Source organism: Eleutherodactylus coqui, chromosome 2 (genome assembly GCF_035609145.1).
Source record: "Eleutherodactylus coqui strain aEleCoq1 chromosome 2, aEleCoq1.hap1, whole genome shotgun sequence".
In the NCBI taxonomy this organism is placed as follows: Eukaryota; Metazoa; Chordata; class Amphibia; order Anura; family Eleutherodactylidae; genus Eleutherodactylus; species Eleutherodactylus coqui.
This window is the reverse complement of record NC_089838.1, coordinates 122,674,601-122,690,020: the sequence shown is the minus strand read 5'-3', so window position 1 is coordinate 122,690,020 and position 15,420 is coordinate 122,674,601. Positions and strand designations below refer to the sequence as shown.

At 41.8% G+C, this 15,420-nt stretch overlaps 1 protein-coding gene across 1 annotated transcript in view; it reads right to left on the bottom strand.

Moving 5' to 3' along the window:
• The window catches only part of PTPRQ (protein tyrosine phosphatase receptor type Q), a 377,099-nt gene that overhangs the window by 109,293 nt on the left and 252,386 nt on the right, over positions 1–15,420 (bottom strand). The window contains exon 44 of the mRNA XM_066589856.1: positions 9,017–9,337. Within this exon, the coding sequence (XP_066445953.1) occupies positions 9,017–9,337 (321 nt within the window). The remainder of the gene's footprint in view (positions 1–9,016; positions 9,338–15,420) is intronic.

Here is a 15,420-nt window from a genome sequence, read left to right as displayed (position 1 = left end):
AACTTAATGATCAGTGGGGATCTCACTGCTGAGACCCCTGCCAATCTTGAGATGGGAGTCCCATGTTCCACTCTGCCTGTCACTGTAGGCTTGCTTCTCACTTTGCAAGTATGTCAGAATAAATGGAGCTCAGGCCAAGCATGCGCAATCAGTTCTCAATTCAATGGGAATGACAGCAATACCCAAGCGGGTGTCTCTCGGCTATCTCCACAGACCCTTTGAAAGGGAATGGGGCACTAGTGTGCTTGCATGACCAGAACTCCATTCAGTCTCCTCATCACTGCAGGAGGTGCAGTAACTTGGCAGTGAGGAGGAGGGTGGGACATGCGACCCCCGTTCTTTATAGGAGTTGCCTTACTTCTAGCTGTTTTTCTGCAGACAGCTCTCTACATTATGCAGTGGCATAGGATGGTACTATAACTCAGTCCTATTAAAGTGAATGGTACTCAGCCTGCAGTACCAACCTGGGCCACTGCACACTGTCTGGAGCTGTCTGCTTCCTGCAGAAAATAAGCTAGAAGTGGAACAACCACTTTAAGATGCATGTTCTTATCAAAATCACTAGTTGATTATTTAGCACAAAAATTCATTTTTGCTGTAGTGTATGCAGTATGCAAATCCAAAGTCAAAGGGGTGCTCCTAAAGTCTTCCCATATCACAGTCACTGTTTTAAATTGCAATCCCCTCCACCTTGTTGACCGACACCTACCTGGGCTTGTGAGGTCAGCACTGATGGCACCTAAATCCTGCACATGCTCCGTCCATCTCTAAAGAGTTTCCTGATAGAGCAAGGGATCCGCAAAGTCCTGTGAGATCTAGCATATACAACTAGCCCAAAGTGTACAGCAGTTGCTACATGACTCATTAATAAGCCGTGAAAACGGCCTGGTGACCCCAGATCATCAATTTGCATATTGAACACATTACAATAAAAGTGAGTTTTTTTGTGCTAAATAATGAACAGGCAGTTTTGACAAAAACATGTCTCTAAAATAATCAGCAAATGCTTTAGCATCACACTCAGGGTTTAATACTGAAGAAAGGGATAACAGCTCCAAAAAAAATAATGAAGCATACTTAGACTGTGTATGACAGAAATCTTGCGTACAGAGCATAGTACATATATCATAACGTCTTGTATCTGAGGCCATAATCAATCTCATATCAATCACAACAGGTTCTGATAAATATAATTTGTAAATACATTTGTACAAAGAATACAATAGAAGTTGTCTGTTTAAAATAAAGTTAGTATTAGAGATGAGCGAGCATGCTCGGTTATGGCAACTAGTCGGGCGAGCATCGCTTTTTTCGAATAACTGCCTACTCGTCCGAAAAGATTTGGGGGGAGGCGGGGTGGAGCCAGGGGGAACAGGGGGGAGATCTCCCTCTCTCTTTCCCCCCCCCCCGTAACCTCCCGAAGTAATTGCCTTAACCGAGCATGCTCGCTCATCTCTAATTTAGTATGTTAGAAATAGAAAACGTGTTAGAATTGACAACAGAAAAGAACAGTATTTGTTACAAATTATTCAAAAAGCAAGTTAGAGTATCATAAATTACATTGCCATTTTATTTTGGACTATCTTAAAGTTCTGTGTCCTTACTACCTTCATATATGGTATGTTTCTTTCCTGAGGAAAGTCCTGGAATACCCCTTTAACTATGCATGTAAGAATATTAGATTTCCTATTTTTTCTAATGGGACCTTATGTTGGTGCTTGACAAAATCCTATGGTGATGAAACATTGACCGACCATACAACATTGTGGACGTGAATGCACTCTTATTCAGAATTTTCCTTGGTACTTTCTGAGTAGAAAGAAGCAATCATTACAACCTCTTTAGATTATATTCTGATGATATAGCTTGTTCTAAAGCTGAAATTTGCAGATTTATTATTTCCTCATTTTTCGTGCGTTAAATCTGTTAGAGAAAAATTGGAATACGTTTATAAATCATCGCAATTTACTGAAACCTCTCCTATCATAATCCAATCACTTCCGCTCATAAGTACTTTTGCCCTGGTCTCCACAATAATGCATTTACTGTAACTAACAAGCATCATTTCCTGATTACCATGCTTCTATCCTTGCACAGGAATGTGAATCTTATAGAGGTCAGGGTCATCTTTGCAATTCATCTGTGTCCTGATACTGGGGTAGCTGTAAAAATGTTCTTACTGAGTACAGAATCTAGAGAACCAATTACTAGTATTTAAAGCCTGCAAACCCAGTAAATCATGCTGGTTACAATGTATCATACCAATATTAAATCATTCCAGCATCCACACTGGTAATATATAAGATAAAAAAAAGGTTTAAAGGTAAGGTCATTTAAAAATTGTCTCAGCTCCGACTAAGATGTGCCGAGGGCATCCAAATGGCAGAAGGTGTACACTAAAGGCCAAGATGAATGTGTGACCAGAGGGTAAGATTAAAGAGAAGAACAATGTACAGTATACGGGTTTATTATACAAGACACTAAGGAAATGATGGATTAAAAAAAAATAATTCAGAACACCATGTCTAAACTATAGTATAGAAAGTTTATTTCAAAACTATTAACGGATTTTTAGCATATCATAAAATGTACCGTTTCTTCATGATTCTGTCTTCATACTGACCATTAAGCCGGCTGCACACGATCGGGTCAGATTCCGTATGCAGGATCCCACAGCGGAATCCGACCCTGTACCCGGCTGGTGACCCCGCGTACCTGTCTTCTTTTCTTTTTATCTGTGCTGCGTATGGTCCAGACGGCCTACCGTTGGACATGCGCAGTACAGATTTTTCCGACGCCATCACTAGGGGATGACGTGGAATCCACGACCTGTCTGCAATGTTAATTGCGGATGGGCCGCAGGTCGGACTGCTTCCATTGACTTCAATGGAAGCCGTCCATGTGGACACCGCACTTAGAGCATGTTACGAACATTTCTACACGAGCGGAAAAACCCAATTGTGTGCAGGAAAAAGGGCTTTTTTTAATAGCATGCTATGGAACGTAATTGCTGCGGAAGCGGGAGGGGGACGCCCGCTCCGGATTCCGCAATGCAAATATGCCCGCATGCAGCCATCCTTAGGATTATTTAGCATTTGGTTATTAATTCTCTGGTTATGACATCGTAAAAAGAAACAAAAATCAAGCACCTAGAAGGATTTGTTGTCTTGTTGCAAAACTTGGCATGTAGTTACATCTCAGGCAGATATGCCAATGATTCGAGTTGTGTCATGAGTAGAGGAACAGTCTTGCCACTTGGGGCCCTAAAAATGTTTCCACCCTCAGCCAATAAAAAGACTCTTAGAGTCTACTTGTGTGTAGTTGACCTCTTTTTTAGTTTTTGTAGAGCTTGTTGACCACTAGACATAACTGTACGATGCAATCGAAGAGATTTCACCCAATTAATAGAGTTTGAGAGGGGGTACTTTATACCATAGTAATACAAGAAGCCGCATGGACATATTGATAAATTGCCCGCCACCTGGGCCGTTCTGACCAGACAATTAGAAAGTGTTAGGATCAGTGGATGGGTGAGGACAACCACACAAGGCAATCGGGCTCGGGACGCCCTCGACAGACCACCAGCAGAGAGGATCATCTGATTGTTAAAGAAGCACGAGCAGCTACAATTATTTTATTGTCTGCCATCCAGAGACAGGTGACACCATGGTTATAGACCCCTTTGTTTGTCAGAATCATTTCCAGTCACTTGGCTGAAGGACATTTGGTCTCATGGTGTCCCCTACATATACTACCTTTGACACCCACCATCGGCATAGTTTGCAGTGGTATTGTGAAGTACAAAACTGGACTACTACAGAGTGGAATCAGGTTGTCTTCATCAATGAATTCAAGTTTAGTTTGGGCACTGACATCGCCTGTGCTTGTGTCTGGACACCTAGAGGTGAGCACTTCAATCCTGCCTTTGCTGCGGAGCGGCACACTGCCCCCACTGCTGGTGTGATGCTCTGGGGTCATCGCATACAACAGTCAGTCACCCCTAGTAGTGGTACAAGGGACAATGACAGCTCAGTGATATGTTCAGGACATCCTGCAGCCACATGTGTTCCTCTCATGGCGGCTTCCAGGAGGCATTTTCCAACAGAACAATATGCGTCCACACATGGTGAGCATGTCACAGAAAAGCCTCTGCAACACTGTCACACTTTAGTGGCTTGCCCGGTCACCAGATTTATCTCCAATAGGACATATATCAGACCATCTGGGATGCCAGCTTTGATAATCTAGGGGCTTAGTTATAGCAAATGTGGACCAATATGCTGCAGGATACCATACAGAACCAGAGGAGGCCCTACAAGGTACTAGAACTTCCCTTCAAGGGGGTCATTTTCCCACAATAATAAACTTTTGCTCTGATATTGTAATCACTTACTTATATCAATGTTACAATAACACAGAGAAAGATTGATTTGATTCTGACAACTTCTTCTAGGTGCTAGATTTTTTGACAATGAGTGTACTTCATCACATGCACACATACAAGAGTTTATGCTGTATATATCTATGCATGTACTGAATGGGTTCAGTTACCATTCAGCATCTGAGCAGAAGAGGACAGCCAAGAAAGCAGTTACATGGGTGAATCACATGACTATTGCCATCTTACTTCCTATGAATGCGGAGACTGGGTCTCTACACTGTTTTACATGACCCATTCATTGATAGCCCGTGGCCTTCTTAACGAGCAGCTGGAGTAAAGTATGATAAGCTTTACAGTTTTTTGGACTACAGCAAAAGTGTAAGGGCTTTTAGGAAACATTTTTATAAAGTGGTCAACCCGCTTAACAAAAAAGAATTGTCTGAAGTAGACAACTCCTTGGACGTCCCGCCAATCAGCTGATGTGAAGGAACCCATGGGGTGCATGAAGTGTATGGTGCAGTACCATTTCAAGTCACTGCATAGTGAACAGAGCTGTGCTTTTTCCAGTGTGCTGTGGCTCCTTTACATCTGATGATCAGTGAGGGTGTCAGGCTTCAGACCACTGTCGATCTGATATTGTTGACCTAGCCAGAGGTTAGGTCATTAATATTATAACACTGTAAAATCCCTTTAAACAAAACAAGTATAATTACCAAACTTTGATTACTGGTCTAACTTTGCATGTACTAATAGCACATTGTACATAGCACAGGTGCGAGGAGGAGTGGTCAGATACGGCACTGCTACCGGCAGACTGAACGTGCAGGCTAGGTTGCATGAAATGCCTGTAGAGTGGTTACCCAGCTCAAGGCCAATAAGGAGGTCGCTATTACTAATGGGAATACTATGGGTGTCACTAATTAGTACTAGGCTCAATATAGGGGGCACAAATAATATTGCAGCCTCTAGGGGGGGGGGTACTATTACTATCGGGGCCACCTATATAAGGGATATTTACTACTGTGGCCACTATGGGGAACCCTATTACTACTGGCGCCACTATGGGGAACACTATTACTGTGGTCACTATTACTACTGTGGTCACTATTACTACTGCGGCCACTATGGGGAACACTATTACTGTGGTCACTATTACTACTGGGGCCACTATGGGGGTCACTATTACTGCTGGGGTAACTATGGAGGACACTATTACTGGGGTCACTACTACTGGGGCCTTTATGGGGAACACTACTACCGTGGTCACTGTTACTATTGGGGCCACTATGGAGGACACTATTACTACAACAGCCACCATGGGGGTTATTATTAGGGCTCGTTCACACAGACAGAAGCTCATTTTGGTTGCAGAAATATGCTGCATACTTGTGCAACCGAAAATAGCTTAAGTCCGTGTCTTTTGGCTGCTCCAGCATGTTTTTGTGTGCCCAAATACACTGGATATTTGCGCACGCAAAAAAAGAATGCAGATGGGCCCATTGAAATTGTGCACAAATATGCAGTGCATACACAGGCTTTCTGCATGTTTACAATGGCCCATTCACTGCGATGGCCTATTGTGGTGGATAATATGTATTTTTTCAGGTGATTGTACGTCACATGAGAATATACATTCATGTAAATGAACCCATTGAAAGCAATTCTGCGCATAAAAGGCTGTGCAAATATGCTTGTGTGAAAAAGCCCTTACTGTACAGTCTTCCAATTACCATTGGCCCTTTAAAGGCAGCTATAACGCTGATGTGGCCCCTCTGAGAAAATGAGTTTGACACTCCTGTTATAGAATCATCAAAGCCATCAAATCTGGAGACGCTCCCTCATACTGTATTGTATAGCATTTATTACTGGGGGGATAGGGTGGTATTATTTGTTAACCAAATGGTTGCTGTGGTCAGTTTAATCCATTCACAGTGTAGCATTATTATTTTGGTAGCTAGGACAAGAACAAAAGAGAGCGAAGTAAAGGAATGGAGCTAATTGAAATACCCTTGTAATGTAATTTTCTATTGTATTGCAACAGCAAATATGTGTGACATCTGTAACGTATGACATTTTTCTGGCCTGTAAACAAAAGTCCCCATTTTATGCTTTTTCTTCCCTTAATTCCAGTGTGGTATTTGTACATTGATGCAGAGCCAGCCATAGTCAAGTAATTCCGGTGGAGGTTACGGTGCGGGGGCCGGACTATTCCAGATAAAAAATTAAAACATACTTACTCCTCAGTTTTTTCAGTATTCTACATTATCTACTGTGTAATAGAAAAGTATAAAATGTCACTTTTTCTAGGTTTTCTGTCTTATGTGGACCAATTATTGTGGAAATGTATATGTGTCACTCTAGATGCTTGGTGACAACATGGATCAGCTGGGAAAATATATTGTATATTTGTAGCATCTACTATGTCCATAGCAATGGCTTCTGTATTCAGGCCACTGTAAACTGAGAGCTGTGTTTAATGGATTCAGTAAGCAGGGACCATAATTTCCCAGTCACATTAGTAGGACTGGTATGTCACTGTGACAAGAGAACTCTGTAAATGCAGCACTCTATAATGCACAATATATTACACAGAGAATGGGCACTATATGGGCGTGCAGTAAAGACCCCTGTACCGCTATGGGTGCCCTATTATCACTCTGTACAAACTTAAGCGGTAATACAACTGCATGAGACCTAATAGAGCAAGGGGCCCTGAGCAATGGAACTCTCTATGTTATTCAAATACCTTAATAGGGCATATTAAATTGTGTTATTCTGAACTTTTAAAGGGGCTATTCCAAACAGGATAGGTGAGAAAAGTCTTACCACCAAGACCTGCAGTGATCCTGAGAACAGGGGGTCCTGTGTGCCCGTGTTCTCGTTGCACCCACCCACAATGATGTGGAGATTGAATGGAGTGACAGTGGCACATGTGTAGTGCTGCTCCATACATTTCAATGGGGCTGACGGAAGTAGCTGAATACAAGATGAAGAATGGAGTGGCACTGCACATAAGACCATCACTCCATTCAATCTCCTCCTTACTGCAGGGGATGCAGTAAGCCTGCAGTGAGAAGGAGAAGGGGAGACAGAATCCACTATTCTCAGGACTGGTAGCGTTTTCAGCAGTGAAACCCTAACCAATCAGACTTTTTTCCCCTACGGGGTAAAAGCAATTCTGATACAACCCCTTTAAGGAACAAAACCTGCTAAGATGATGATAAAATAAAATAATAATAATGATAAAATTTAGTTTAACTTGAGTGTTCTCTTACTAAGTTGATTAAAATAATTTTCAGTTGCTAAATCAATGCAAAGCTCAGAGGAAATCTGGGAAAAACTAGTGACAACCCTATTGGATCTATAATTGTGACCATTTCCTGCAATCACCTTTGGAAAGCAGTTTCATTTTCACTAGACTGTTTTCTGAACTGCATATCATAGCATGTAATATAATACATCTTATCATAGCTAGTATCTTACTTATAATGTAGTGTGTTAATTAACTCTTTACAATCCAATTTTGGATTCAGGGTTTTCTAGGGGGCTTTCTCTTTCTGCCATTATACAACGGTGCCATCTGCTGGCAAGAGCCAGTACTACGGTATGGGGCATGCTGGAGAGGCTCCCCGACAACAGAGCGGACAGAAATATACAGTAAGAACACCCTGCTGGGCGTCTTCTGACATTGGAGCTGTACAGCCTTCAATCAGAATGTCTTTAGACATCAGACAATGGATTCCAATCCACTGTCTGACGTCTTAAGACATTATGATTTAAGGCAGTACAGCTCCGATGTTGGTAGACATCGGTCGGGATTTTCTTACTGTATATTGCCAGCCTCTCCGCTGTCGGAGCCTATCCAACGTGTCACCTCATGCAGTACTGGCTTTAGCCAGCAGATAGCGCCATTATATAATGGCAGAAAAAGAGTAAGCCCCCTAGGAAAACCAGGATACAAATTGGATAGGAAAGGATTAATTGTGTAAACCTTATTAAACAGTTTTGGTTAGTGATTAGCTTGTTAAGGCAATGTTCACATCTGGGTGTTTTTAAAAAAAAATGGATCTATTAAAATGGCCAAAAAACGTTTAAAAAACAGATGTTTATCTGATGCAAACTGAAGTGAACAGATCCAGTATTTCAAAAAATGGATAGTTAGGTTTGCATCAATTTCTTATCCCTGACTCTATGATCAATTTTTAATGGGTCCATTTTTTCTGTAAGCTCTAGATTTTTAATTGCACATGCACAGTGTGATACAACAGAGTCGTTAATCGGAAGTCCAAACAGATGCAAACGGTATAGTTTCCATTTGTGTCCGTCCCACATTGAGTACAATGTTAAGAAAAAATATGGTAAGCTCGCTCCATTCCATCTGCTTTTTACTGTTTTGGACTGGGAAAAAAGTTTTGTGCTTTAATCTTATCTTTCCATGAAGGAAATGGAACGCAGATGAAATGAAAGGAAACTGAAACAAAATAGGTCCCGCTAAAATCAATGAGGGGGAATGAATGAATCCATTTTTTTCAGTTATCATGCTCTTCGGACAAAACAGAAAAGTGGAAAGCGAAACGCTGATGTGAACTCAGCCTGAGAATGTTAGTAGATATCTTTAAGGAATGTTTCACTTACGACCAGATAAAGTCTGCACATTAATCCATGGTGACGAGGCACTATATCCTGCACTTGTGCTGGCACTAACTGTAAATCTATACCATCTGAACTTTTTCAGGCCATATATTGTCTTCTCAATAGGATTTCCTTGGTATGAATGGAAGTACTGGCTGGTCTCCATACATTCACAATGATTATCATTACACTCAGTAGAAAGAAGTTGAACATTGATCTTGTAGCTCCTTAAATAGCCATTTGTATACTCTGGTCTATTCCATTGTAATGTAACACTTGTAGAGCCAACGACTAAAATAGTAGCATATCGTGGAGCACTGGGAACTAAAAAGGAAGAGTTTGATCATAAATATTTGCAATTCATAGTTACACAATAGATACAATTTTAGCATATCACTAGATGACCTGTATAGCACTTTATTCTATGCCAAGAGCAAATTCACTGATGATATGAAGATTGATGTTTTAGTAAAAAGTATTCTGTCTGCAAAAAGGGTACAAATGTACTGAATTTATGCACAGAAATCACACACAGATTACTTTGTATCAATATGAGGAAGTATTATACTTTGGCTACAAATATGCAATTGTGTTCTTCCTAAGCTTCCTAAAAAAAAGTATAAGTCTGATGGATGCGTCATCGGAAAAGCATCAGCCATCCGTCACCCATAGACTCCCATGTCAAAAAAGTATATTTGCAACGTGTATGTTTTTTACTGGATGGCTTGAGAACGTATTGAAGTGATATGATTAGAGATGAGCGAGTATACTCGCTAAGGCACATTACTTGAGCGAGTAGTGCCTTAGCCGAGAATCTCCCCGCTCGTCTCTAAAGATTCGGGGGCCAGCGCGGGTGAGAGGTGAGTTGCGGCAGGGAGAGAGGGAAAGAGAGATCTCCCCTCCGTTCCTCCCCGCTCTCCCCTGCTGCTCCCCGCCGGCCCCCGAATCTTTAGAGATGAGCGGGGAGATACTTGGCTAAGGCACTACTCACTTGAGTAATGTGCCTTAGCAAGTATACTCACTCATCTCTAGATATGATGATAAATTGTATGCCTTAACACAATTCAAGAAAAGATTAAAGGTACTTTTACACAGTATGACTGTTGGGCACATAAGTGTCTGACATCCGTTCCAGCCACTATCGCTTCTGTTCTGTCATCTGGCAGAGAATTGAAGCAGAGCGGCTGGAGATCTGTTGTGGCCCCCACCTCCATTCACTGCAAACAGGCAGTTGCTCAGCAATTGAGTGACTCCTGTTTACACTGTGTGAGAAGTTGCTTAGTGGTCATTTCGTTTCTGCTCACCGAAACTAAACGACTACTGACTGACTACTTGCTCAGTGCCCTGCCGGGGGCCATGTGTACATGTGCCAACAGTCACCCATAATCTCTTGTTTGAGTGATTGTTCAAGCAACTATCAGCCCATGCATAGATACCTTTAAAGGGTTGTGTGAGTATAAGAAAAAAATTTATACCTGAGCAGGTGCTAACATAAAAAAAGACAATATACTCACCTGTCCTTGGGCTTTGGTACCCAGCTGAACTGTTCCTGCTGCACTCTCCTCCTCCCTGTCCGCAGATGTCCGACAGAAGTCAGGTGACCACTGTGGCCAATTAGAGGCTGCAGCAAGCTTCTGGCATCATGGCGCTCAGGATGTGAGTGATGATGCCAGGAGTTTGGATGGTGACTCTGTGGCTTCTGCACCTGACTTCTGACAGCCATCTGCATACAAGGAGAGGGACGGGGTAGCAGGAGTGATTGAGCTCAGTACTGGGGGCAGAGGACAGGTGATTATACTGTTTTGTTTTTTTAGAATCGCACAAGCCTTTTAAAAGTGAACACATCTGTAGGACATAGAACATAGTAATAAAGAGCAGAAGTAACATACCAAGATAACAAGTTTCTCTACCATTGTGTTATACACATCCGCCTGTCAGAACAAAATAAATTGGGCATACTTATTTGGCACATAATAACTCAATAGCTAATTCCCATCTTACTATGATATAGTGTACCGTTTTACGCTTAAAGAAGTTGTAAGAAATAGTTGAAAAACATGGCTTCTTTCTACTAAAAAAGGTACCACTATTATAACCATTATTATTTTACTTCAATGGGTCTGAGCTGCAATACCACATGATGCCCAGGGGTCTTGTTTCTGGAAGGAAGTAACTGTTCTTCTTAATCTTATACATTCCTTGAAGCAAAACCCTTCTATGTCATTAGTTGGCAATATTTGGGGGCTGAAAATGTTGCATGCATTTTATTATTGATATTTAGATTTGTTTCATTCTGGCCACATCAGCAAACAGAAAACTATAGCACAGATGTCAAAGAGGAAAAGACCTTATAGACAGTGCCGTCCTATTCAGTCTCAACTGCTATTGTATCCAAAAAGGAAAGAAATTCAAGATTTTAGCATTAACAAAATGTTGGCATGACCATAAAGGTGGTATTAGTGTTTCTTGATGCCACGAGCAATAGCTGGTGGAGTCAAGATTGACAGGGGGGTGACGCCCCCTGTAGCTGATTGGCTTTGCAGCTTCTTGTCCACAAGGTCCTGGAAGGGCACTAAGCACAGCTTGAAAAGGAACAGAGGGTCCGCCGGGGGTGCAGACACAGCTCCAAGTAGGTTCCCTGGTGGCGCCCCAGAAGTGGGGATCCCACGTACAGTGTAACACTAGGCAAAAGTTATGTCATTGCCAGCTGTCTTCGGGGGTGGGGGAAGCCGGCTGGCACGGAGGTCGCAGCTGCTGGCCACCACAAGGCTCACAGCCGGCGGCCACAACAGAGGTCAGAACCGCCGGGCGCAATGCAGCTAACAATCGGCGGCCGGCATGGAGTTCACAGCTGCCGCCCGATACAGCCGGCGGCAGGGACGGACATCACAGCAGCGCCAGGGACTGAGGTGTCTGGCCGGCAGCGGGGTGGCATGCATGGCACAAATGCCGGCCAGGACAGAGGTGAGACGCTGTTGTGTCTCCATCAATTTCAGCCGGCCATGCTGCCTTACGCTGATGGTTGCTTGTCTTCTTTGTCTTTCATTATTACCTATAACTGCTGACATGTTACTGTGCCAACATGGCAGCATTTACAGGTAATAATGTAAGGCAAAGAAGACCACGGCCGGCTGAATTGGATTTACAGTGTGCAGCTAGCACCTTTGTAGCTTGACCCTATCGGTAGCTGGGGGTGTGACAGCAGCGTTCCTCCTGTCAAACCCCTAGCTTCCAGTGGTGTCAAGATACACTAATACCCATGAATGCTTGGGGTTTGAGAGAAGTAAATAGTTTCTTGTGGATCCTATTATATGGCATTTAACATAGTAACATAGTATGTTAGGCTGAATGAAGGCAATGTCCATCTAGTTCAGCCTGTTTCAACCTCATTGTTGATCCAGAGGAAGGCAATAAACCCCAAGAGGCAGAATCCAATTAGACCCTTTGGGGGGAAAAATTCTTCCCAACTCCATAATGGCAGCCAGAATAATCCCTGTTAATAGTTTATTTTAATTTTGTAACAACAAAAATATATAAATGGACAATTGGAAAAAACAGGATAGAGGGTAGAAGGAAAGTTACTGTATGTGCAGATGAGATAAGAAGGTTAGCTAGCCATTCATAATTTTTCCACTGTAACCAGATATGCTGAAAAAAGTGCAGAGTCAGCTCATATAGATATGACATCAGTCATTCATGAAGTAACGCTTTAATTCCATGAAAGGTTGACTTTCTAGGGTACCACCCCAGGCAATAAAAAAAAAATATTTGGTTTACAACTATTTGTTAACTACAGATCAGCCAGCATAATATTCTGCCTTTGTTAAAGGAAATGTATCAACTTCATTATTTTACTAATTAGAAAAATGGAATATGTTTCACTATCTGTTTTTTTCAGTTTCGATAGTATTTTATGATTGTAGTTTTTTTATTTTAGTTTTTGCGCAACTATGTGAGGTACCATCTTGCCTGAGCTACAGTTAACAGCATTAAAGAGGTTGTCCGGGGTTAGAAAAAACATGGCTGCTTTTTTTTAAAACAGAGCACAACCCTTGTCCATAGGCTTGTGTATGGTATTGCAGCTCAGCTCCATTGAAGTAAATGAGAACAGAGCTGAAACACCAGACATAACCCACAGACAAGAGTGACACTGTTTCTAAAAAAGCAGCTGACTCACTGACATCTGGGCATGCTCTGTGACCTGTATAGAGGTTATTGTGCAGGGAGGTGGAGGAGGTGATTTGTGACTATCACCTATTGTGAATAGTGGTTCTTGTGTTATCTATATAAAGTTGCTACCTTTTTTTCATAATCCTTCCTGTGATATTTAGATGACTGCTGAAAAGTTATCTCAGCAGAACGGGAAGTGTAAGCTTATTCGTCTCTGTGGTCTGTGTGAAAGCTTCAGGTTTTTATTATTTTCAGTTATTAAATACACATCATGGCATAAGAAAATATGCTGAACATAAAAATTTGATTCAATCAATAGGTCTGATGACACATTCCGTTTAAGAGCTGTCCTGTACATAAAATTCTAGTTCTGATGGCTAAGGCCGTATTCGCTCTATATACCAGGCATACAGCTGAAGTACAGACTCCCTTTTCTTCCTAAAAATAACTTATTTTAATTCCATTAACCCTTTCTAATCCACTGTCTGACGTCTTCCTACATTCTGATTGAAGATTGTACAGCTCCAATGTCAGAAGACGTCTGACAGGGTATTCTTACCGTCTATTGCCAGCCACTCTGCTGTCAGAGCCTCCCTGGTGCACATACACTGGCTTTAGCCAGCAGATGGCACCGTTGTATAACAGCAAAAAGAGAAAGCCTTTTAGGAAACCCTGAATCCAAAATTAGATGGAAAGGGTTAAAGGATCACTAATGTACTTTTTCATTTTAAATGTATACGATATTAGCGTACTTCTATATGTTAATACATATGATCGGTGTCATTATACCACAAAGCTGGGTGACCTCTATGTGGTTCAAGGTATGGATTACAATCTCCACTTTCTGCACCCCCACTTTTCATTCTAGCTGTTACTGTCAATGTACCCTTCTGGCAGTTGACAAATTGGGTAATATTGAGTTCCGGCAATGTGAAGAGGAATATTTAATCCATTATGTTGTTATGGTTTTTGACATTTTATCTAACCAGCAGAATTATTGCCACTACTAATAATTAATATTGCGCATTTCCAAACAAACACCCTAATTCTCCATGAAGCAAGTAAAAGCTGACACATAGTTATGTGAATTTTTACAGGCATACATCATGAGCATTAGATCACCAGCTTGTGGTTTTGGCAGTTAATTGCACAATGTTTTCCATTTATCTCAACTCGGCCTTGCACTACTATATAACAGCTGTATCATTGCTTCTAAAGCAGAGTTTACATCGACATCTTAGAGGAGAAAGTAGCCACTTTTGCTCATTAGTAACAATAGATTTATGTACATTAGCAATAATACCAGGACTGTAACTAGCAAAAATCTGTTTATACTATGCACCAAGCCCAAAAACATATGAGTTACTTAAGATGACACTATTTAAAGCAAGCTGTATATCTAAACATTATGTTAAGTCAAATAAGTGTGCAAAAAAGTATAGATTGTTCATATCTGAGGGAAATATATGATAATTACAATCTATGGTCAGTTTCAAACAAATCTATTCAGGCCACTTTTCTGCACTCATAATATGGACGTGTGTCCCAGCCTGACCACCAGGTTTACTGCCCCAAACTGCCACCAGATAGGAACCTAGCAACTGTTCAGATCAGTAAACCCTGTGGTTAAGCCCGGACACACGTTCGTATTACAGATGCAGAAATGTGGCCGGAATACATTCCTGTGAAGCTGGTTTATTATAATAAATATGAGACATGTCAGAAAGTCACGTCACCAGTAGAGTCAATGAGCTTACAAACCTATAGACTGCCCACACCCTTCCAAGACCATATTGAGACCTCTGCGAAAATATTCAAAACAAAGGCTTATTAACATAATTGACACTTTGTGTAGAATGATGTGTTAAGGCCCAATTACATGGGACGAATGTCGGGCAAACAATGCCCAACACTCGTTCCCGCATACACTCGCTCTAATACTGTTGCACAGGAGCTAATATCACTGGATCACTCACAGAGCGGCCAGCAGGAGGTGGGGAGGCTGCAGGAGATTTCACTCCTTGCTCTCCCCCGTCCCTCTCCATTGACTTAACATAGCGGCCGTTCAGTACTGAATGCTGCTATTTACACTGAGCGATCATCGTTCAGCTCATCATCCATCCTTTATGCTGCATAAATGATGGGTTGAACACTGATCGTTCAGTGTAAATAGCTGCTGTTCAGTACTGAACGGCTGCTATGTTAAGTCAATGGAGATGGGCGGGGAGAGCAAGGAG